This window comes from Pogona vitticeps, chromosome 4, assembly GCF_051106095.1.
Source record: "Pogona vitticeps strain Pit_001003342236 chromosome 4, PviZW2.1, whole genome shotgun sequence".
Classification (NCBI taxonomy): Eukaryota; Metazoa; Chordata; class Lepidosauria; order Squamata; family Agamidae; genus Pogona; species Pogona vitticeps.
Window position 1 is genome coordinate 37,953,816 of NC_135786.1, and position 24,750 is coordinate 37,978,565.

Below are 24,750 nucleotides of genomic sequence, written 5' to 3' on the forward strand. Positions count from 1 at the left end.
TTTGAGAGTTGTTTGGAGAACCAAAGTAAGACATGAAGATCCTCTGTCTTTGGTAGAAACACAGGCATTCTTTGCAAAATATGTTATGAAAACATGTTCAGTCCACAGAACAATATCACCATTCTTTTGTATTAATCCTTCCTTGGGAGAAATATAGAGGGTAGAGTTTGTCTAGAACCAGCTTTTGAAAGGGACAGCCTCTATTTGAGTAACATTTCCCAAAATAAATGCCTAAAATAATTTTCTTCATAATACTGTATTGTAGCGCTTCAGAACCCCACCTTTTATTTATTTATTTTTGCAGTGTTTCTACAGTCTGGTAGCAAGTAGGTTGAGCTGAGCTAAATTCTGTCTTTTTTCCCAGCACATTTCTGCTCCTCCTGCTTCAGTTAATTGTGAATGTCATGAAACTGTGTAGGTTTTTAAAAATACTGTACCATTTGCTCTTTTCGTTTTCTTGTAGGAAAGACCTTTTGTATCAACAGGGGTGCTAAATGCTTGGTATTAGAGTAGCAAGCCTGAATTGAGTATGACTCAGCAGGTTGTAGTGAGTCGCTCCAGCAAGACAGGCTTGATTTCATTTATCCCCTTTATCCCATGGGGATGAGAAATGATGAGGAAATATGCTAAGAATAAGCACAACTCTGTTGGATAATGTGTGTGACCCTGTCAAGGAAAACATCTTGTGTTTTTCCTCCTCTCATCCCTGATATTTATTCTCTAGAGTACACTTCCTTCAGAAGGAATTGCTGTACTTTAAATATAGGTTACATTTACATTTGAATTGTGCTTCCATTCTGCATTAGTATTCATAAAGTGCGCTAAATTATAGTGACTAACATCTTTAATATGTATTGTCTTGCATGTCAGTGGGCTTCAGAAATAACCCACAACTAATCAGACCCACAAAGCTTCATATAAATGTAATTCAGTTTGAGGCCTGCTGAGCCTTATTCATCCCCACAAGTTTGTGTGTCAGTGATTAAAATATTGCCCTGCCGTACCTGGAGGGGAAGTAGCAGATTTCCTGTAGATCAGAAAATGAATGCGATCTGGGACAGGTCCTGGATAACGTTCAATATGGTGGTTCTGTGACTGGAGCTTTCTTCTTCTTCTTTTAAATACTGTATTTGTACTAGTGAATTTAGGGTTTGGACAAATTGGCTGAGTGATTCTGGAAACTGGAGTCTGAAAAATTAACTTTTGCAAATTTTAGTGAGCCATTGTGAAGCTACTAATATGGAAACATCAGGCTGTATCCCCTAACAACCAAGAAGCTACTTCTTCAGGGATTTTGACACTGGTTCTCTCCCCCTCCTCCATTATTTCTTTTGTGGTATAAATATCAAATACATAATTCAGAATGTGTGAATCTTCAGTGTGTACCAGGCAGGCTTGAAAGGGCTCTCCGGTAGCTGCTATTTTCAGGTTGGGTATAAGTGTCAGGCACTACTCTGATTTCCCTTGTAACTTTTTCTGATGTAAGGGAGGTTTGACTGCTGAGGTACTACATGACAGACAGAAAATGACAAACCTTTCAATGACTGGTCTTTTTAATTTTGTTCTAGTCGGGGCAGTTCAATGAAGATATGATCCCAACAGTGGGCTTCAATATGAGGAAGATCACCAAGGGGAATGTTACCATAAAGGTAAGATGCAAGTGTCTCCCTCTGGTAAATGAGCTGCTAGATTTGTAACTCAGTTTTGGATATAATCTTAATTGTCTAAGGCAAAGGTCTCCAAACTTCTCACATAGATTTTTTTGATATTTTTGAGGGCTGAAGAAACATGTATGTGTGTATACATGCACACTGCTGCACACACAAACTCCCACATGCACACACTTCTGCCCACCTGTACACACACACACACACACCTCTGCCTGCCCGCGTGCATGGGCTGGGTAAAAAGGCCAGGCAAGCCACATGTGGCCCGCAGGCCATATTTTGGAGACCCCTGGTCTAAGGGCTTCCGGGGAGATTATGCTGAAGTTGAAATAAGTTTTGAGTAAATCTCCTGCTTCTTCTATGTGCGGTAATTTGGTGGTTTTGGCGGTGTTGCAGTAGTTCATAAAAATATACTCAGTCCTCAAAACATGGTATAGTAGGGGACATTGGAGGTTAACCCCCTTAGCCACAGTTCTTTCAAGACTAAAAGGAGAGATAATTTGATTAAAACTGGAGGCTGGGGTGTTTAGGGGGAGAGCTTGTAAATTCATTTCACTAAAGGTCTTTTATCACTCATTCCCCTTGTCTTCTCAGTTGATTGCTGCTTATTGCAGTCTTTTGTAAATTTTAAAACTCTCTGTAAACTTGTAGAGTTTAAAATGATAGGCCAGTTGTGTGTAGCTAAATGTGAAAGGACTAAGTATAAAAGAAAAAGTTATTCTGGGTTATGTTAATGCGATTTTCTGAATGGTATTTGATTCACTCAAGTTGGATATTCCAGGGCATCGGCAGGCAATTTGAAGGATTAATTCTGCTCCTGTTAGAGAGAGACAGAAACAGAGAAAGAGAAAGAGAGAGAGCAAGCAGGTGTTCAGGAAACTCTTTTCACAATTCCCATTAAATGAAGAAGTGACTGAAGAGTCCTTTTGCTTAATAAACAACTTCAGTCATAGAAGCAGACTTTAATTTCGTTTTCTTCCATATGTCTTTTAATTGGTGCATTAACTTTACACAGGTATGTTTCTTTATATTTTCCCTTGTACAAAGTCTAGTAGATTTTAATGTATGCAGTAATTTTAATACACAAGCAGTTGTGTATTGTATACTTTTGTGGAGAACAAGTGAATGTGTTTTTTGTGGGGTGGAAGTGGGATTCTCTTGGTCGCCTTTCAGATTGTTTCCTTGGCTACAGGGTGTGTGCCTTGGAATAGGTGTAGATGACCCTGTCTGAACTGGAGACATAGGGGAATGTAGAGTAGGCAGCAGCTCAAGCATTTTTGTCCAGCATTTTTGCCTAGGAGGAAGTGTAGAGTAGGCAGTATGTGAGCCAAGGCACACACTTGGGTTTGCAAATTTTCTCTTTCTCCTTCTCATCTTCATTCTGTCTTGCTACCTCTCCTTTTTCCATAGCTGTGGGACATCGGGGGCCAGCCACGTTTTCGTAGCATGTGGGAGCGGTACTGCCGTGGAGTCAGTGCAATTGTGTAAGTAATTCTTGCCAACCCCATAGTAAGGCTACAAAGGCAAGTAGGAAAAGTACAAAGTTTGGTCTGAGTACTGTACCTCTGTCAAAGAAGGTTTCCATCCACTCCAGTGTCAAAACTAACTGGAACCTGCAGTTTTTGCCAGCTCTGTGCTTGCTGAACACAAGCTAGCTAAAGGTGGTGGCTTCTCTCTGCATCCACTTGTTCAGGAGCAGAACAAACCAGAACACTTCCGTTGTCCTTGGTGCCTTTGAGCTGGAGGGGAAGATGTCAGAGACACAGATGCGAATCAGTCTCTGCTATGTAGTTAGAACTTCTGAACACACATATCCAACGTGCAGTGGGAAGAGAACTGCCACATCTTCCCTCACTGATTTTGGAACCAGGGGACCGGGATGGCACAACTGTATTACAATTTCTCTGTCTGGCGTTCGAACCATCGAGCTGGTTTAGGGGCAGAGAGCTCTCTTAAAAACCTTATTGGGGGATGTCCTGTTGCACATTTTTTGATCGGCCACCCAGGCCACAGGAAGTGCATTGACGCTCGTTTTTAATGTGAAAAGGTTTGATTTTTGTGCACCTCTAAATATGTTGTGTTGCGTGTAAATAAAAATAGTTTGTTTTAGGGTGGCCAGTTTAAAAACCCAGAAATTGGAGACATGTGGAGTTTCTGGAAGGTTTCTCTCAAGGAAACATTGTAGAGACAATAAATTCAAGCTTCTTTGCCTCTCAGTTTTCATATTTGTCTTCTGTTCAGTTTCTTGCATTTTTATTTGGCTGGTACACATGACCTGCAGGTGGATGCTTCCTGAGATGGTATAGCACAGCGCTTTTTGGCGTGACTGATGTTAGCATTTTTAGATATTCAAATGATCAAGTAACTGTCCTTCACGAGATGACACACAAAATGTGTGACTATAACTTGAATGCAAACACAGTGAATGCAGGGCAGATCAATTGCTGTGTTCAAAATACAGTGGTGCCTCACAAGACGAATTTAATTCATTCCATTGTTAATGTTGTCTTGCGAAAAATTTGTGTTGCAAAACGCGTTTTCCCATAGGAATTTGGTTTACGAAGTGTTTATTAAGTGCTCTTTAACGCCATACATATTATGCATATGATTTCAAAAATTTCAATCAAAAAACTAACTTTTTAAACATCATAGAAACACATTTAAATATCAGAAAATATGAGGCAGGAACAAAAAATGGAAAACATTCTTCTAGCAAAGCACAGCCATAGGAACATATGTCTTGCGAGTCATCAGCCCCATCACCAAAACCATTTGTCTTGCAAGTTTTTTGTCCTGCGAGGCATTCTTCTTGCGAGGCACCACTGTACATTGTGTTTTATTTATTTGCAGAATAAAAATAGGATTATGTCAGTCAAGTTTAGGGAAAGTCATTACTTAATAGCAGATATCAAGCTAGAAGAATAGGAGTTCTTAATGACAGTGAGTCGATCTTGGCGGGTTTCCAAGATTATTTATTGCAGGGTGGGGATCCTTTCTCTGCACTACATTCCCATCATCGTTGATAATTGACCATGCTGCTTAGTTGATTATGGGAGCTGGGTTCTAAGAATCATCTGGAGAACTGCAGGTTCCCTATCCCTGTTTATCCTTGATCATATTCTTGAAAGGAAGGAGTATATTCCCTAAATTGAGATATCCATGGATAGTTTCTGAAAGGGTTGAAGCCATTGAATCTGATGCTACAGTTTGAAGACATGGACTTCTTGAGCTATATCATTAGATTTGCAAAGCTGTAGTAGAATTGACTGATATGCATAACCACTAGGAGAGAAACAAGGATGTATATACAGTTCCCTTTCACTCAGTTTACTCAGTGTTTTTCTGTGATCTCAAAGCCATTTTTGGCTTTGTACTTCTGAATATTTCTTCTCTAGAGATGCCAGGTGGAGACTTAATTTCATATCTTTCATCCAGAAGTATTTTCTCGGCCGTTCTGAGTGAAGGGCCCTCTCAATATAACTGATGTTGGTTTCATGCGTGAGGTTTATGATTATTAACGTTCCCAAGCACTGATTTGATTTTGGCCCTGCAGTGACACGTAGATCTGCACCTAGAAAATCTTCCTCTAAGTGATGTCTTTCTTTCATGTCTGTTAGACCAGGAACAGGTATCTTGACAGATCACTCTCTCCTTATTTAGAATTTGATGTCCCCATCCATTGACATTTTGGTCAGATTTTCAGCATTCCATCTGTAACTTGACTTCTGAATTGAGATCAGGTTTATCTGTATTTTGCACATTGATATGGTCAAGGTGGATAACAATGTTTTTTTAAAAAAAAATCACATGGATTTAAATGAATTTTAAAATTTTAAATAATTAAATAACATTGATTTTAACAAAAAAATCAATTTTAAAAAAATTTAATCCTCCCAAATTCAATTATTTGATTAATATAATTTAAACTGCAATTTAAATAAATTTACTCTGGATATGGTGAATCTCTACAATATGCCAGAGCTCATCTGCTCTCTGTATTATGAAGGGGTGCTGATAAGTATTGAGCCTTTCCCAGAAAAAAATGAGCTAGGAAGCTATAAATTGCAGGGTGTATTGGTCAATTTGTCCGTATTCAATGGTGCAAAAATCAACTACAGTGGTGCCTCACTTAGCAACGTTAATCCGTGCAGGAAAAAACGTTGCTAAGCGATTTCATCACTAAACGGATTTAAAAAGCCCATAGAAATGCATTAAAACGCCATTAATGCGTTCCTGTGGGCTTCAAAACTAACCTTAAGCGAAAATCCTCCATAGGGGCAGCCATTTTCGGTGCCTCTAAAGCGAGGCAACACAGCGGGTGGCCATTTTGTTTTTCCGGCGACCATTTTGAAACCACCGATCAGCTGGCCGAAAATGGGGGCTTTGTGATGATCGCTTCCCTGCGATCATCGTAAAGCGAATTTTCCCCATAGGGACCATCGCTAAGCGATTGCTTTTGCGAATGCTTAAACTCCATCGCTAAGCGATTTCGTCACTCAACGGAGCGATCGCTAAGCGAGGCACCACTGTACCTATGATTTTAACTTATCTTTCATGTTCAGGTCCAAAGTGAATATGGCAGCATCTCCAGAAAAGTTCATTGTGGAAGAGCATAGGACCATAATCAAGTTCCTGTTTCTCCAAGGGAAAGGTGCAAGGCAGATCCATGATGAAATGTCACAAACTATGGGTGACAGTGGCCCTTCATATGCAACAGCTAAATGTTGGGTTGTCAATTTTTAAACTGGCCATTTCAGTGTTGAAAGTGAAAAACCCAGTGGAAGGCCTGTTTCTGTCTCTGTGCCTGCAAATGTGAAAGCCATCCATGACATGATCATGGAGGACCACCAAATATCAGCCAAAAGTATTGCTGTATATATGAGAATATCACGTGAGAGAGTTGGTGTCATTATCCACAATGACTTGGAAATGAGAAAGCTGGCAGCAAAGTGGATCCCCAAACTTTTGACAACTAAACAAAAGAAGAAATGTGTGGAGTCATCGGTGGGTGTTTTGGAACATTTTGCAAGAAATGAGTCAGATTTCCTGGGCAAACTGGTAACTGGTAATGAGACATGGATCGACTATTATGATCCTAAGACAAAGGAACACTCTAAGGAATGGAGGCACAGTGGTTCCCCCAGGCCAAAGAAGTTCTGAGTGCGAACATCAGTGCAGAAGCAAATGGCAACAGTTTTCTGGGATAAGAAGGGAGTTCTGCTGGTGGACTACCTCCCACAGGGTTCAATCATCAATTCAGAGTACAGTGGTGCCCCGCTAAACGGGATGGAAAATGCCATTGGAACGCATTAAACTTAGTTTAATGCGTTCCAATGGCTTCTGTACTCACCGTTAAGCGAAGTTTTCCCCATCCGCAGCCATTTTCGCGCCCTTGGTAAGCGAGGGCAGGGCGCAAAAACGCTGTGCGTGGCCATTTTGGGCATCCGGCGGCCATTTTGAAACCGCCAAACAGCTGATCCGCGGGCGTTGCAATGCGAGTTTTGCCCATTGCGGCGGTTGGGATGCCTTCGCATTAGCGATCCCAAAAAAGGGATCGCTATGCGAATTCATCGTTATACGGGGCGCTCGTTAAGCGAGGCACCACTGTATTACTGTGCTTTATTGACGAAGTTGAGGCAAAACATCAAGGAAAGCTCTCCAAAGGTGTCATCCTGTTGCATAACAACGCCTCATCACACACTGCAGGTGAAATAATGGCAAAACTTATCTCCTTAGGCTTTAAAGGGATGCCCCATCCACCTTATTTTCCTGACCTCGCTCCTTTTGACTATTATCTGTTCCCCAAACTCAAAAAACACCTAAAGGAACAACGATTTGGGAGTGTTCTGGAGGCAACTAATGCTGCAAATGAGTGGTTACACCAGCAGTTGGAAGAATTTTATTTGCAGGGACTGAAGAAGCTGCAGGACAGATGTCACAAGTGCATTGACTTCCTGGGGAAATATGTAGAATAGTGTGGCGATTACAGCTTCCTAGCTCAATTTCTTTTTCTGGGAAAGGCTCAATACTTATCAGTATCCCCTCACAGTAAGTGCCCTTAGTGGTTTGGTGTCAGTTTCAGTATAGTTTGTGATTGCCATTAGATGCCAGTTTTCTGCGCTGCTCTCATGGGTCACACGTGATACACAATTTCTGCATCAGGCCACTTTGATACAAAGAGTTGTTTGTATGCTCCTCTAAGAGGCGTGGAAAGCAGTAGGAGGAATCTTCTTCAGGCTCCCATTCAGTTTAGACTGATTGTAGGCCAAGCCAGGTTCTTAATGACAGCTGCAGACATCTATGCTGTAACCGAAAGATTTCTTGTCCTTGATGACTCTTTCATTCTTGTTATCTTTGCTGATTTAAGGCACCTGGTACAGGTGAACAACATGACTTGAACCATTTGGCTGCTTCCTGAAAATTAAAAGCAGCTCCGGCTGAGCCCCCTGAACCTGAAGATACAGCTTGTGAAAACCATCATTGTGTTATGAAAATCATTGGCCCTTGACGTGGCTGTTAAGAAAGTCTCCTTAAACTGCAACTTTAACTTTATTCACTTGTTTGAGAAATCTGGCCCTTATTAAACTAACTCCCATATAAGAAAAATCCAAGTACAGTGGTGCCTCGCTTAACGAGCGCCCCGTATAGCGATGAATTCGCATAGCGATCCCTCTTCCGGGATCGCTAATGCGAAGGCATCGCGTCGGCCCCAATAGGCGAAATTCGCATAGCAAAGGTCGGTAAGCATTTCGCTTACCAACCTTCGCTTCGCGACCCACGGATCAGCTGTTCAGCGGGTCCAAAATGGCCGCCGGAACACCCGAAATGGCCGCGGGCAGCGTTTTCGCGCCCTTGGTAAGCAAGGGGAGGGCGCGAAAACGCTGTGCGCGGCCATTTCGGGTGTTCCGGCGGCCACTTTTGGCCCGCCGAACAGCTGATCCGCGGTCTCGCTGCGGCCGAAATGGCCGCGCGCAGCGTTTTCACGCCCTCCCCTCGCTTACTGAGGGCGCGAAAATGGCTGCCGGACCCGGAAAACATCACTGTACGGTGAGTTTTCTGCCGATTTGGAACGCATTAAACGATGCTTTTTTTGATCCGTACAGCGATGTTTTCACATAGCGAAGGTTAATCCGGAACGGATTAACCTCGCTATGCGAGGCACCACTGTACTTCTATATGAAATTACATACAGTATATTAATGTTTTCACACTTTAAGGTATGTCACTAGAGGGCCAAACTATGCATTTTGATCCTGCAGATCAGAGAGCAATCAGCCCACAGTGTTCAGTTCTTTTGAAAAACCAAAATGGTGGACTCCTTGGCCATTCTCTTGTCCTTTGACACTTTGTTGCCTCTTGAATAGGGCCATGAAGAAGAATTAGCCAACTGTGCAAGATGTCAAGGAGCTTTGAGGTAGTTGAGGAAGAGATTCATTCATTCATTCATTCATTCATTCATTCATTCATTCATTCATTCATTCTATTTGTACCCCGCCTATCTGGTCAAAACGACCACTCTAGGCGGCTTCCAGACAAATAAAAATACAGACACAGATACATGAACACAGAATGAGGATGTGGTGTGGGAGGTGAGCAAGCCATCCCCCAAAATTCCAAAAAAAAAACCTCTTGCAGAAAGAGGCACAAGTTTGCCCTATTATTTATCATTCTGAACTTGTTTGCTCTCTCCATCTGTGCCTGATGATGCTTGTCTTTGAAAGCCCTCTCCTGAAGTATTGTTGAATCACTACCAGTCTTCCTTTTGAGAAAAGATTTCTTATCCTTATTGCAAACTTTGCATTCCAGTTGCTTAACCCCAGACCTTTGCTAGTTTTACCCAGGTCTTGCAATAGAAGCCAGTATCTTAGAACCCTGCCACCCTTCCAGATTTCCTTCCTTTGAGCTAATATTTCTCTATAAAGCAAATATATTTTTGTATCTAGTCAGTTGGTTTACTTATTGTTTACCATTTATGCAGTTCTTTCTGATCCCCCAACAGATTTCAAGCAGTACATGCAATCACTCGGTGTGAATATAATTTGGTGAGCTTCGTCTGTGTTAAGATGTATTATTGTCATGTTTCAAAGCTCTCTTACAGATGTGTATTCCCAGAACATGTACAGGTTCATACATGTGGTCTGAGAGTATAGTGAGCAACAGATTTATGGGAAGAATGTTTCTGTTGGAGTTAGTTGTGCAGCAAAGTTTTATGGGGAGTCTCTGTTGACTCTTGATGAGTTATGTCTGGTCTCTGGCAGAAGGCATCTGTCCCTCCCCAGTAACTCGCAGCGTTGTGCCAGGTGTGGGGACAGTAGCCCTATCCATATAGCATATGGCCCTCTGACATATTACCTTAGGGGAAAATGTTGCCTTCAAAAGAAAAAAAAGGCTCTCCATTACTTTATTGAGGTAATGTTTGTAGTTTCATTAATGTATACATGAGAGTTTACAAAACAATGTTGTCAAAAAAGATTAGACTCCTTCCCATGCAAAGAATATGTAAGCTGAGCTCAGGGTTATATTGCATCTTGCAACTGGACTGCTATAATTCAGCAGGAGTTGGAAAATGCTAAGATGTAGACTGAAAGTGTAGTCTCTAATCTCTTTAGACATCTGGGCTTTCTGTTTCCTCTGTATAAGGTTCTGGTCAGTTCCCAATTGTGCCTGACTACTCAAAATCTTTCTTAGAAGCAGCATAACCTGGATTCAGTTAGAAACCCTGACACTGCATGTTCTATCTTCCATTGATCTGTAGAACTGTATAATACTGAATGCTCCTTAGATCCTCAGATGGTTACCAGTACCTATTATAATATGAAATAACTTGATGTAGGAAATCAGCACTCAGCATTCCATCTTTGCTGCTTGTTGGAATTCTGGGCAAACTACCCTAGCACATTTTGCCTAATGAATAATGCAACATAAATGTAGTTTTCTCTCTGATGAATGAAATCCGCACTAGGAACCAGCAACAAATAACTGCATTGCCCAAGAGCATATGAGAAATTCTTATTGAATGTCAGGATGGGTGTCATTTTTGAGGTCTAAATTTAATCTGTAATAAGGGATGGCAGAGGTGTAGGTAATGAGCAGAAGTTGCAGTTTAGGAGTCTGATAACGGGTGGTTAGTGTGTTGAAGAATTTAAATGTATAGAGATACAGAATGTGCCACTAACACAGAATCAAGTAATGTGAACAGCACTTTCCTCTTCCTGATCCTCATGCATTTAAACATGGGTGGGTGGGTTGGTTAGTAAAATCTGTGAAATAATGCTCCTCCTACAGATCTCTTTTCTGTGCTTTGCACATTTTTGTAAGAATTGCACTTATTTCCCCAGTGGCCTGATGATAGACATTGCCATTGTTCTTTAAAGGTTGTTAAATTGTTCCCAAATACACATGCAATGGCCATCATGTTAATGTATCAACTGAATAAAGGTAAAGGTTCCCCTTAACATTTAGTCCAGTTGTGTCTGACTCTAGGACGCGGTGCTCATCCCCGTCTCCAAGCCGTAGAGCCAGCGTTTGTCTGTAGACAGTTTCCATGGTCACGTGGCCAGTGCGACTAGACACGGAATGCCGTTACCTTCGCCCACCATGGTGGTACCTATTTATCTGCTCTCATTTACATGCTTTCGAACTGCTAGGTTGGCAGGAGCTGGGACAAGCGACAGGAGCTCACTCTGTTGCGTAGATTTGATCTTACGACTGCTGGTCTTCTGACCTTGCAGCACAGAGGCTTTTGCGGTTTAATCCGCAGCTCCACCACTCCCCAATCTATTCAACTGAATAGATTTCTTCAAATTTGATGGAAGTGTAGCAATAACATGTGGTGTCGTCATTTCAGGTCTTCGTGAGGTTTGGGGCCAAAATGAGTGGAAAAGAGTGACTATTGTAATGTGAGCTGTTTTTAATCTAATGAATTATACAGTGTGATTTTTTTTAAGTACAGTTTTTAAATCTTAGTCACTGGGAAATGAAACCAGGCAGTAAATGAGACTTTAAACCATGTAGACTGCTGGGGGCTGGTCAGGTGTGTGCAGAAATAATTTGGCTTTCTTCCTCAGGAGCTGTGGCTGCTCTGTGCTCCTGTTTCTGTCATCTTGAGTTCAGTGCTCACTGCTGTCCTTGTGTCATTCCAGATACATGGTAGATGCTGCAGACCAGGAGAAGATTGAAGCCTCAAAGAATGAACTTCACAACCTGCTTGATAAACCACAGCTCCAAGGCATTCCTGTAAGTTGACCCAGTTCTGGAGAGGCCAAGAGATATGGAGCAAGCAGACAAATCTGAATATGTGCTGCTGTATTATAAGTAGCAATGATTGCTTAGTAGAAAATGTTGCGGGCCTGATCCTGGAGTAAATCCTTCTGGTTTTGTGTGGTCTTATGCCACCTTGCATTGTTGAGTTGTCTCATTCCAAGATACAAATGTTTAAGCTTGGAGAGGTCATTATTTAGAAGGCAACATGATTAATTGGCTACAGAGGCATTATAGAGAGATGAAAGGTCTGTCTAATTTGGAAAATAAAAATACTGTGTAGTGCCTGCAGATGGATCCCGAGAAGTCAGGCTTGAGTTTTGTATGATAAATAGAATAGTTTTTGACATATCCATAGGTTGTGACATGGATTTGAGGGAAATCAGGAAATAAAATTCTATATATGTGTGCACATGTGCTGAGACTTTGATAGATACACACGCATGTAGCTTTTAACAACTCTGTGCTGTTATAAATTAGGACTCATTCTTTCAGGCTTCTTTGCCAGGCAAAAGGATAGCCTGGCTGAGATTTAAACAGCTTCTATAGCAATAAAACCTGCTGCCAAGTAACTTGTTGATTATCTTAATAGGTAGAAGGAGCCGACAAGTACATAATATATAAATATATAGAGTGGTCCCCCACATAACGGGCGCCCCGTTTAACAACGAATCCGCATAGCGATGGCTTTTTTGCAATCGTAAAAGCTATCGCATTGCGATGATTTAGGTAGTAAAAAATCACTTTGCGATGATCGGTAAGCTGTTTCGCTTACCGATTTTCACATAGCGATGTTTTTGGAACAGCTGATCGGCGGTTCCAAAATGGCCGCCCACTGTGTTTTCGCGCCCATTCCTTGCTTACCGGGCAGCAAAAATGGTGGCCCTATGGAGGATTTTCGCATAACGGTGAGTTTACAGCCCATAGGAATGCATTAAACGTGTTTTAATGCATTCCTATGGGCTTTTTGGTTCCGTATAGCAACGAATCCACATAGCGACGATTTTTCCAGAACGGATTATCGTCGCTATGCGGGGCACCACTGTAACTGTATATTTATATTTATACAGTTACAGTCTTTATTCCTCCTTCCTCACAGGATCTGGGTGCTGCAAACAGCCTATATAAAAGCGTACATTTGTTATGTAAAAAAAAAAAAATCAAACTACCCCAAACTTTTATTTCTCAACAAATAGGCACCTGAATTGACCCAAAGAAGGGGTAGGTACCTGCGAAATAGTTGCAATAGAAAGCAGCTGGTATTAATTTTGATTACTCACCTTTAATCTGTATATTTTACTAATTTTTTCTTTGTTGATTTAAAGACTGGTATGGGTGTAGGCATGGGATTTTTCAGTTCTTTTTTTTTTTTTTTTTAAGTACAGCTCCCACAATTCACCACAAACTTGCCCCGTCTGAATTCTGGCAGCTGTAGCCAAAAAAATCTAGGTCCTCAGTACTCACACCTGAGGTCCATCGTGTTCTTCTCTGCAGCAAAGGGAGAGAGTGGGTGGGACTTGTTAAGGTCCATTGGAGCTGCGTGTTGTGAGGTTGGAAGTCTGTCTACTTATTAGGCTTTTTATACACAGTGATTCTCAAATCATTACACCTAGACAAACAAGGTTCTGGCCTATATGTTCATATCTGTCACTTGAATTTGCATGGTTATCAATTTGTGGTGTTTAAGATTTGTGCTTGATTAGAAATTAAACTACTGCAGAATAAAAGATGTTGTTCTTTTAATCTATTGTTTACTTCATCAGAGCAAAACACATTGAAGGCACTTATTTTGATAGAAACAAATTCTTAAGAAAGGTCTTTGGGCAGATTCATTTTGCCTATCTAGATGCTTCTCTGTCTAGCTGCTACAAGTGGAAAGGAACAATGGCTCCTTTCCCACATTTGCTGTGGACCAATGAAAAAACTGGAAGCTTCCCCTTTCTGAACTTCCCTTTATTCATGCCTGGGAAAAATACAGCAAAGAGTGTTTTCTACATACGGCTTTGTATGTAAGACTCAGGTACCACCATCACATTAAACTACTTACTGTCCTCTCAAAGATGCAAGCCTTTGGCCCTCTACAGAAGATAAACCTACATGTGGTTAGAAAACTGTGACAGAGAGGGAGCAAGGATGAGCCTTGTGACCCTGCTCCCTTGGTCATGGCCTTGCTCCCCATTCCTGCCCATTCTCTTGCGTCACCATCACTTAAACTCATAGCCTTAGAGGAACAACTTTTGCAGTATAGAACTTTTTCTTGCTCTTGTAACTTCTAAATTACACAAGAAAATTGAGATTCTAAATTATTTAAGAAGCCCATCCAGTAAGGAGGAGGCCTGCTGCAGAAGTTATCCTGTCTCTGTTCTTTCCCTTCTATGCTTCTACTTGCATGAGGATGAGCTTCTGAATAGGACTATTGAGAAGGCCTCTGTGGGTTTGAGATCACAAGTCTAGAACAGCATAAAATAAGGGTGGTCACTGTTGTACGGAATCCAAGTATATTTCACTATGGAATAGGACAATGCTCTAGTTTGCTAGCTATGCCTGCTGCTGGTAATTCCTCTTTAGCTCTGAAATCCTGCTTAACAGGATCCTGCTGCTGAGGTCCAAAGTACTGCTTTGTTCCTTTTTGTTAGAGATGCAGACATCCATAATCGATGACCTGTCCAAGGTTCATGGCTGCTCTTATTTGTAGGGTGGATTATTAAAGAGACTTGCATTGTATCTACATCCTTCTTGAAAGCTTCTCCTCCTGCCTAGGAATAGAGCAGACTTTTCTGACTTTTCCACACTTGGCAGGTGCTCCCTTAGAGTACTAAGAGATTACCGAATTCAGAGAGTGTCTGTGTCATTGAAAGTGTATGGATTTACCTTACTGACCAATGGAGCTTCCCCAGATAGTTATAGAGGTGGTTCTTCTTCTTCAGGTCCTAGTTCTTGGAAACAAGCGAGATCTGCCTGGAGCCTTGGATGAGAAGGAGCTCATTGAGAAGATGTAAGTACTTGCTGTTGTAATTGAGCTGGGCAGGTATTTGATTCCCCTTGGGTTCAGCATGCCAAAATAAACCTTTCTTTCAGTGTCATATTTGTCTATAGAATCATTAGATTATTCTGTGTTACACAGGAGAAGGGCACTGTTGACAGATCATGGTGTGTACTATGCTTGCAGGTTAATACACATTTGATAATGTGGTTCATATGATTAGGGGTTGTAAGAGTGCTGTCTGATCATCATGTGGGTTTATTTCAGTGTCTTATGTCTGAGTTTGTGCTAGGTGACCCAATATTCTGGTGAGTATGTAGTTATTTTAGATTTGGGTGGCCTCTAAATGATACGGCTAGCATTCAAAATTTCTGGGAGAAGAGCTATTCTGATGGATTGTAGTTCATTCATAGTATGTTTGAGTGGTTTTAAAAGTGAGCTCTGAATCTGTGGTCCTTCAGTTGTTTTGGACCCCAGCTTCCTGAAATCTTAGGCAGCATAGCTAGCTACAGGGCATTCCGGAAGCAGAAGTCCAAAACATCTGGTGAACTAAGGTTGGAGAAGGCAAGTGGAGTTAAGCCATTTCTGGACCTCCTTCAAATGAGTCTGTTTAGTGGATAAAGATGCCATTAATGTATCTCAGGTAGAGGTGAGGCCGTTGGAGACCAGATGTTTTTCAGCTTTGGTCGGAGAATTCAATTTATGTGTTGGCATACTGTTGGAGACCATTGTTGTGGGACCTGAAGACCCTGTAGAAGCTAAAGTAGTTTATGATAAAGAGCAAATGGCAGTACTGGTAGCTGGATGTGCTTGGCATATTATTTTTATTTTGTTCAGTATTGTGTTCATGGTAAAAAGATCTACCGATTTGAATCCAATCCTTGCCCACTTAGTTGAGGGGTAATACCAAGTAGCAATTTCCAGTAGCGATGTATGGAAGTGAGAGCTGGACCATAAAGAAGGCTGGCTGCCAAATAATTGATGCTTTTGAATTGTGGTGCTGGAGGAGACTCTTGAGAGTCCCCTGGACTGCAAGGAGATCAAACCTATCCATTTTGAAGGAAATCAACCCTGAATGCTCACTGGAAGTACAGATCCTGAAGCTGAGGCTCCAATACTTGTGAGAAGAGAAGACTCCCTGGAAAAGACCCTGATGTTGGGAAAGTGTGAAGGCAAGAGGAGAAGGGGACGACAGAGGACAAGATGGTTGGACAGTGTCATTGAAGCTACCAACATGAATTTGACCCAACTCCGGGAGGCAGTGGAAGACAGGAGGGCCTGGCGTGCTCTGGTCCATGGGGTCACGAAGAGTCGGACATGACTAAACGACCAAACAACAACAAAAACTACTGAGTTCGTCTAGGATTTACACACTAGTAGTCTTTTGGTGAATTTTGTCCTGGCAATCATGAGGCTGTGCATGCTTGTATATATCATGTAAATAAATACCTAACTGACAGATGGGAAGACTATCGTTTGTTGTCTGTGTTAAGGTGCTACAAGGACTGTGCTCCCTTTATGTTGTCTAGACAATTGAATGTTAGTAGGGCCTCCAGATTTCACTGTCAAGGGGGAAAAAGGGGGGTAACAAGTGTTACTTGTACAGTATTTAGTACATTTAGCCATATACTGCTTGTGCCACATGGTGGTGCTAGAGGCAGGCTATATTTGTCATGTTTCTTTTCTCTGAGACTGGGTGGACAGTTCCACTGAACTGAAGCACTACCGAAGACCTTGGTGACAGTCATGGGCAAAAATGGAAATACGGTTCAAGAAAGCAACATTTCGTTGAGGGTCGGCCATTTAGAAAACTGGAAGGGGTCAAGAAAGAGAAGGAATAGACTTTCCCTTTGGTTCTCCCTGTACAGCCTATACAGCCAGTTTGAGGACCAAGCTACTTTTCTCTCGCTCCTCTTGTCCTGTAGAATTAGTATTTGGAGAAGTTGAATGCCCTTGTTAATCAGCGTTCTGCAAAAACGAGCCCCTTTCACCACTGAGGAAACTGCGAGCGGAGGTGATTTTTATCCACAGGACATCACAGTTTTTGGCTGCCCTTGCAGGCCAAGCCACAAATGGGAATTTTCTGACCCCTTCCTTTCCTAATAGAAAGACTAGGCAAGGAGTAGGTGTTGTAGAGCACCATTACCCGAAGATGTCATAAGCACTTTTGAGACAGCCACGTCTAGTAAGGTTTGTCCATGCAGTTCTAAAGAGCCTAGATATGGGACAGGGGGAGGGTGGAGGGTGCATGAGTGTTCTGTCTCATCATTCATAGGGAGAACTATATTCACTCTCTTGTCTTAGTGGCAGGGAGGAGGGTGTCTTGTCTCTTTGCTTATTCCACAAACATATCCTGTTTGTGTGCATCATTTTTCCCTGCACACCGTTTTCTCCCTCAGAATTCTCATCTCCCATGCTTCTGTTTTTTCTAAAGGAATCTTTCTGCCATCCAGGACCGAGAGATCTGTTGCTATTCAATCTCTTGCAAAGAAAAGGACAACATTGGTAAGTATGGAAAAGAAGCAGGAGATTTACAGGATCAGAGGTTTTTAAACATGAAGGGTAACAGTGGAGTTTAAATGTCCCCTAGTTTTCCACTGAGTTATTCTGTTATTCTGCCATGATATGAGCAACATAACTCATAACCATAACTGGTTTCAAAATGTCAGTGAATGTCCCTAAGCCTCATGCCCTCTGTACATTCAATGGTGGGACAAAAAGGATTCCTGTAGTCCATGGGATGGAGAACAGAATCCAGTCTGTGCATCCTTGTCCTCAGGAGGAACATTTTCAGCCATGACTTGCAGGAATGAGTGATGAACTCAGCCTGGTATTTGGGAAATGCTCTGTCTTTAGTCCCCTACCTGTTACCTCCAGCTAACCTGCAGACAGATTGGTATGTCCTACCTTTTTACCTGACAATAGTTAATTCTATCTTGTACTTCACAGACATCACCCTACAGTGGCTTATTCAGCACTCAAAGTCCCGGCGAAGCTGAGAGCCCTTTGGCCATGACTTGGATCGGGAAGATGCCATTGTAAAAGCCCAAATGCACCTCCTCCTTACTTTTTTCCCCATCTCCTGCTCTTTCCATCCCTCTCGCCCACCTCCCTTTCCCTAGATGGGTATTTTTAGGGGATCCCAGACTCCTCCTCTGCTGAAATTGAACTCCTGTTTTTATTGTAAAGAAACTGTCTGCCCTCTCCTCCTTCTTGCTCCTTACTCTGGTTTTGGCACTGTTCTGTTGTTGTCGGTGTGTGTACAGTATATATATATATATGTATATATATTATAATTTTTTAATTTAAGCAATTACGCTGTTACTAAATGGGGCCTGTGAGCTCTCGAGGGGACAGCGGCAAATGGAAGGAGCAGGGAAGGACCAAATGCAGTATTGGGAATATCACAAGCAGCCCCAGGACAGTTGGGCCCCTGCTGGGGTGGAGCATGGCTTGGTTTAATACCCTCCCTACAAGAGACTTCCTCTCTTTAAATCTCCCTTCTCCCTCTATGATGGAATCTAGGGCTCCGCCAACTCCGTTTCCTTCTCTGCTGCCCCAAGATGCTCCATGTTACAGATGGGTGATGAGCCCCCAGGAAAGGCTCATAGTGCAGTATTGTTTTCATGTTCAGTCTTCTGGTCTGAGGCTTCAGGGCAGAGTATCATCTCATTCCCCCATCCTTTGAATCCTGGGGAGACGAGGACCAATTCCAAGCAAACAGGGCATAATGTTCTGTCTAAATGAGCTTTAGCCTCTCACTCAGCATGCTCCTTGAGAACTCTTGCGACTGTCCTGCACAGACCTTAATCTGGTGTATGCTGAGTATCTTCACCCTATGCAAGCCTGCTTGCTAGCCTTCCTTCCTGGAGGAGTCTTTCTGTAGGAAAGGGCTTCGCACCTGAACAAAAGTTGACCGTGTGTGACATACACAGTCCTTAAGTGTGTAAAGGCAGAATCTGGACCTGGAGTTTAATGTCCTGCGAAAGAAACCCGATTTGGAATGCCACCAGCTGTTAAGGCCCTGTTCCTAGACCTTCCGTACAAAGATATTTTTGTAGATTGTTCAGCTTGCAGGAGAGAAGAGTGGTTTAGGGACAGTTTCCCTCCACAGGCTTGGACAAGGCATAGGCTGGTGGATGATTGTCTCAGATTCTTAACTCCCATCAGTGTGCATTTCAGAGCAAAAATGGTAGAAGATGGGAGCAGTGCTCAGTTTTAGATCTTTCTCTGGAGTACAACTAGGTCTTTAAGAGCAAGGTTAAGTTAGGCTTTGCTTCTGGGATAAGATATATGAACAGAAGGCAAAGTGTTCCTGTTCTCTCACATACAGCTGTGTGCACATACATACACAGTTGTATGAGACGATTGTACTTTGCAACCTGCTGAACAATAAGGTGCTTAAGTTTCTACCTGTAGGCTGGGGTAGGAAGAAGGGAATGTACTTGACTTATACAGGTTGGTGCAGGCTGGTGTAGCTTATCGCTGCCCTGTATTTGTTTTTGGCTCCCCCAGGATTTCCAGCAGCTACAACAGGATCCAGGAAGGGGATTGTGGGAAGGACTAGAGGGCTTCATGGGTTTGCCCCATTTTGAAGGGCAGCTGACTGCAGGAGACATGTGATCATGTCTTCCTTTACCCAGCTTAAGCTATAGGCAGGCATGAGACTGCAGAGTCCTTCCTGCTGTTGCCTGGCCCTGCCCTGTATGGAGCTGCTCCCCTCGAGGAGGGGGCTTTATAATTGCATATTATTTTTTTCTCCTCTTCATCATCAAATTGCACAAGGAGAACTCTTAATTTTTTAATTTAATGAATTGTAAAATGACATTTATTCCTTTTTTAAATATATTTTTGGCTCATATTTTGACCTTTGTTGGGAAATGAATCTTGTAATAGTACTTTTTTTTTTTGCTTCCTAATAACAATAAATTAACAATTTTGTGTTGGTCGTGGTTGTACTGTGGTTGTCTTTCTTCTGAACTGGTTTGCATTTTCTCTCTTCCTCATTCTGTTCCTTGCTCTGTTTTAACCTGCTGCCTGCTAGAGATGTAGTTTGTTTCCTTTTGGGGGGACTAGAATTGGAGAACTTTCACGGCTTATGCAGAAGGGAAACACCAAACTAAGGAGAGCAAGCTTGTCTTTAGATACTTCCAAGTGTCATTCAATAATTACTAAAAATATTTAGCTGACAGACATGTATGTTGTTGGAGTTTCTAAATTGACTTAACCACCCATCTTACGGCTACAGTAAGATAGTAGTTAAAAGGCAAGCTCAGTATTGCAAACTATGAGGAAATGAAACTGCTGCTGTGCTAATACATCCACATACATCTATGGTATAGCTGCATTTGGAAATATTTGTCCAAGTTATTATCACTGTGTCAAAAACGTTATTACAGTACTTGTAAAGGCGCTATGAAGACCCACCAAAGATGCTATGATTGGATAATTTTGGCCTAGAGGAAGGAAGAAGTAATGTACAGTATTTAATTTTCTACAAAGGTTTATACGGTTATATTACTAGAATATGGGAGAAGGGAATCATTCAAAGAAATTGATTTGTGGTGATACCACAGCAAACAGAAATATTTCCACCTAACTTATGGCATTCATTGCTACATGAGATGCATAGTGGCCACCATCTTAAAATAGGGTTAGATGCATTAATCAAAGACTTTAAAAGTACTGTCACATTTAACCTCAAAGTATATGCTTTGCATGTCATGGAAAAGCCCTTTATTTGCTGTGCAAAGCCTTGAAACAAATGTATGCAGCCTTCAGTGTTTAGAGCCATATGACTAAAACCATCACTCATATTCTAGCTTATCCATCTCCATCATGGTGCATCCTTACAGCTCCATGATGGAGTCTACATGTGCTGGAGTGTTCCCTGCAGAAGGGAAGAGACAATATCCCACAACATGCATAGTTCAAAGTACAGTTGCACAGTAGCTGAAAACTTCTAGAGAACATGTAGCACACTAAGTTTTGCTGAGCTACAACTCCTGTAATACTTCATTTGTGGACAGAGTGATTGGGGCTGATGGGAATGGAGTCCAACAATACTTGCAGAGTTAGAGGTCCACCAACTTTATTCTAAAGGCATATAAATCTCAGAAATGGGTTGGTCGACTACAACCCAAAGTTCAACTGGACATAGCTACTTATCGTTAAATGTAATGTGGTATTCTCCTGAAGGAGAGGAAAAATATGTACTGCCTACTCATATACAATTATTAATGTAATTTACACATTAGCTGTTTCTACCTAGCTTTTCTGGTGTGGCTTTTCCCTACACGAGAGTTTCATTTTTGACGCCCCCTTTCATCCTAGCAGTAAGGAAGCAACAAGCATGTTATTGAGACTGAATGAAGTAACTTCTTCCCAGTAACACTGTACAGTTATGTCCCTGAGTGTGCACTCATACTCGTTGTACACTTCTTTCTCCACTTCTGTAGTAGTTAAAATCTTTGGTTTCCGATTCCCCTTTCTGAAGGGTGTTAGACATTCTGAGGCTATCACAGACAGAAAAGGGGCCAGACACCACTCTTAATATGAGCCAGAGGCTAATGAGATGAGAGCTGTTTAGCAGGAACAAGGAGACAATCCTTGAGCAAATGAACTGATGGCATTTTGGTGGGAGTTGAAGGCATTGTGATTGTCTTAGTCTCTAAGATATGTCACACTTTGCCAAAAATGTCCATGTTGCTGCAGACAGATACAGTTAGCCTTCTGGAATTTAGTTTACCTCAGCAATTCTTTTCTCATATACCAGAGAGACTTGGAAGTTATAGCGAAACCCGTGAGTTTGACCTTCATATTTTCTTGTAGGTCAGTTTCTGATCCATAGTAACTGAAGAGCTAAATATATGAAACTGTGGCTGGATTAGGCCCAAGATTCATCCAGCCAAATGACTGAGAGAATCACAAGTGAGACTTGATACAGCCATTGCAAGGGTAGGTAGCCTGCAACCTTCCAGATACTTTGGATTACAACACTCATAGGTCCAGTTACCACAGCCACTGACCATGGATGATGTGACATATAGTCGAGCACATCTGGAAGGTATAGGGTTGCCTAACATGTATCCTGGGCCTATGGAATGTGTGGTCTTCTCAGTATCTTTGGATACATCCTTGACTATTGCTTCTGTTGGGTAGGCTGATTGGGTCAGAGTTAAACAACATCAGGAGGGCCACAGGTTCCCCATTACTGCATTTAATCCTCCATCTCTTGGTCTTGCAAAGTGCTCTCAAGGTTTTGATCTTAAGGGAATCTTCTCCCTATTGACATAACAGCAGGGGTTCCCTCACCTGGAATATGTAATGAAACCTGCTTGCCACAAAGGAGTGTGGGTCACGTTCCTAGCCATACACTTGGGCCACATGAAGCACTGGCCAGGCCTCACCACCTCCTTGTATCACTCAAGTATGTATGCCATGGAACACAACCAGCATTGCCCTGTAGTTTGGTGCTGCAATGGAAGATAAGCTCTTTTCAGAATTCCTCCGCCTTCCTTGAGCTGCCCTCATCAGAGGCTCATTTGGGACCTACATAATGAACTCATCGGGCGATGTATATTTGTTGTCTTCTAGGTGTTGCTGTTGCTGGTTCTATTTACAGTGGTGCCTCGCTTAACGAGCGCACCGTTTAACGACGAATCCGCATAGCTATCTGTTTTTTCAGATCGCTAATGCGATTGCATTGCGATGTTTTCAATGGCAAAACATCGCATTGCAATGATCGGTAAAGCGTTTCGCTTACCGATCTCCGCATTGCGATGTTTTTTAAACAGCTGATTGGCGGTTCCAAAATGGTCGCCGGATGCCCAAAATGGCCGCTGCAACCATTTTCGCGCCCTGCCCTCACTTACCGAGGGCGCGAAAATGGCGGCGCTATGGAGGAACTTCGCTGAACGGTGAGTTTGGGGCCCCATAGGAACTTCGTTTAATGCATTCCTATGGGGGTTTTTGATCCGTTTAGCGATTATTTTTGCATAGCAACGATTAATCCGGAACGGATTAACGTCGCTATGCGGGGCACCACTGTACTCAGTGTTATAGCTTGATTGCTTTTACTATTTTTGATAGTGGTTTTTCACTAGTTAGCTGCCCAGAAGACATTGTTAATGGCATTATATCAGTAACGTAAGAATAGATGAAATAGTGATATGCTGCTAATGATCTTACCAAGGAATCTGTAATAAGCTTCCAAATTTTAAAACTACTGCTTTAATTGTTTAAAAAGTTTTTTCTTGTGCTTCAGCATGTGGGCAGACAAAAGACCTAGAAACAGTAGTTTTCAGCCATTCATTCTCCAGATGTTTTGAAATTCAACTCCTTGAGTTCTGAGCCAGCATGACCAGTTGCCAGGTATTCTGGCAGCTGAAGTCCAAAATGTCTGGAGAGCCAAAGTTGAAAATCATTATACTGGTAGATCTCTGGGCCATTTGCAGAAGACTGGCTAGAATTTTTTTACAACAACTAAGTGGCATGTACCCATCACACTACAATTGTATGATGTCACTGAAGAAAACTTAGGATAATTAGGATTTTTATGTTGAATGATTGTGAGTTCTGTTCAGCTCTTGTGCTAAAAACAATGTATTGGGCTTAGAATTCTTTAAGTGTTCGGCTTAAGAGGTGGCAGCAACAAAAATCCATCTGCAAGTTTGAAATCTGCATTTCTTCATTGTAATGTACAGTTTCCAATAAAATTTAACTGCCTTTGATTTTTGTTTTCTGCATTCATTCACACTGTATGTTAGGAAAAGTGGCACCACCGTCAAACCCCAAAATCGGAGACCTAGCTGTTATTCTTCCATTTGTGTCTCACCTAGTGAGGTCACCCAAATCTTCCTTCCTCTACCAGGAGCCATCTGGAGTCCAGCTCCCAGTGGAAATATAGCAGCACAGCATGCTTGGTCCTCTGTCTGGCATGCTTGAGTGAAGGAAGCTACCCCTCCTGGCCTCAGCATCTTTGAAATGTTAGACACACTCCCTCCCACCCCCGCCGCTATCCCCCAGCACCATAGTATTCCAGCCAATCTTGGTCTTGAACTCTCCCTCCTTCTTCCATTCCCTCCTGTTATCCATTCTCCACCCCCAGCTCCCTAACCAAATAGAAGACATTGCAACAAACTGAGCATTGTTCTTCCTTGGCATAAGCCAGCAGGAGGAAAACACTGCATGAATAGCAGTTCCCATCTATTCCGTCCTGTCCTGTTATATATTCAGGTCACATCATCACTTAGGCTGCATACAAGCCCCTACCCACCCTGGTCAGCCTTGGATCAAGGGCCTTGATTCAAGTCAGTTGCCACCTCTCACTGTGTATTTCTGTCGTCATTGTTCAGACTTGCTTCATGCACTTGGAATGTTTCCAGGCTTCGTGTAAGGGTAGAAGCCTATGTTGGCAAAAGTTGTCAATTCTCTGGTGTGTAGATCAACATCGGAGATATGGGGGAGATGTGGTTTTCCTCATGTTGTTCAACTGCAGTTCCCGTCGTCCCTGAATAATGATTGTACGTACTGGTTGAGACTGATAGCAGTTAGCATCCAAGAATGTTTGGAAGGCTACTCATTGATTATACATCAGGTTTTACATAAACTGTCACCAAGGAACCCAGTCAGGTGGAAAGATTTTTCTCATATCTGCTCTCCTTGACATTACTGTCAGCTAACAGTACTACTGTCTACCATGCCCACTGAAACTTTGAATGGGATGAGTGAACCGACCAGCTTGTCATTATTTCTACCCACTTATTTAACTTGGCTACTTGTGTAGCTTGTCAGGTTTCTTTCTCATTCACATGTGCAACTCCTTTCTCTTGCCTTCCC

At 42.2% G+C, this 24,750-nt stretch overlaps 1 protein-coding gene across 1 annotated transcript in view; it reads left to right on the top strand.

The window, feature by feature from the left end:
- The window catches only part of ARL8A (ARF like GTPase 8A), a 36,269-nt gene extending 16,411 nt beyond the window's left edge, over positions 1-19,858 (top strand). The window contains exons 2-7 of the mRNA XM_020782546.3: positions 1,569-1,649; positions 3,078-3,151; positions 11,810-11,903; positions 14,855-14,922; positions 17,345-17,415; positions 17,860-19,858. Coding sequence (XP_020638205.1) covers positions 1,569-1,649; positions 3,078-3,151; positions 11,810-11,903; positions 14,855-14,922; positions 17,345-17,415; positions 17,860-17,909 — 438 coding nt within the window. The 3' untranslated portion in view covers positions 17,910-19,858. The remainder of the gene's footprint in view (positions 1-1,568; positions 1,650-3,077; positions 3,152-11,809; positions 11,904-14,854; positions 14,923-17,344; positions 17,416-17,859) is intronic.
- Positions 19,859-24,750: the final 4,892 nt, after the last annotated feature.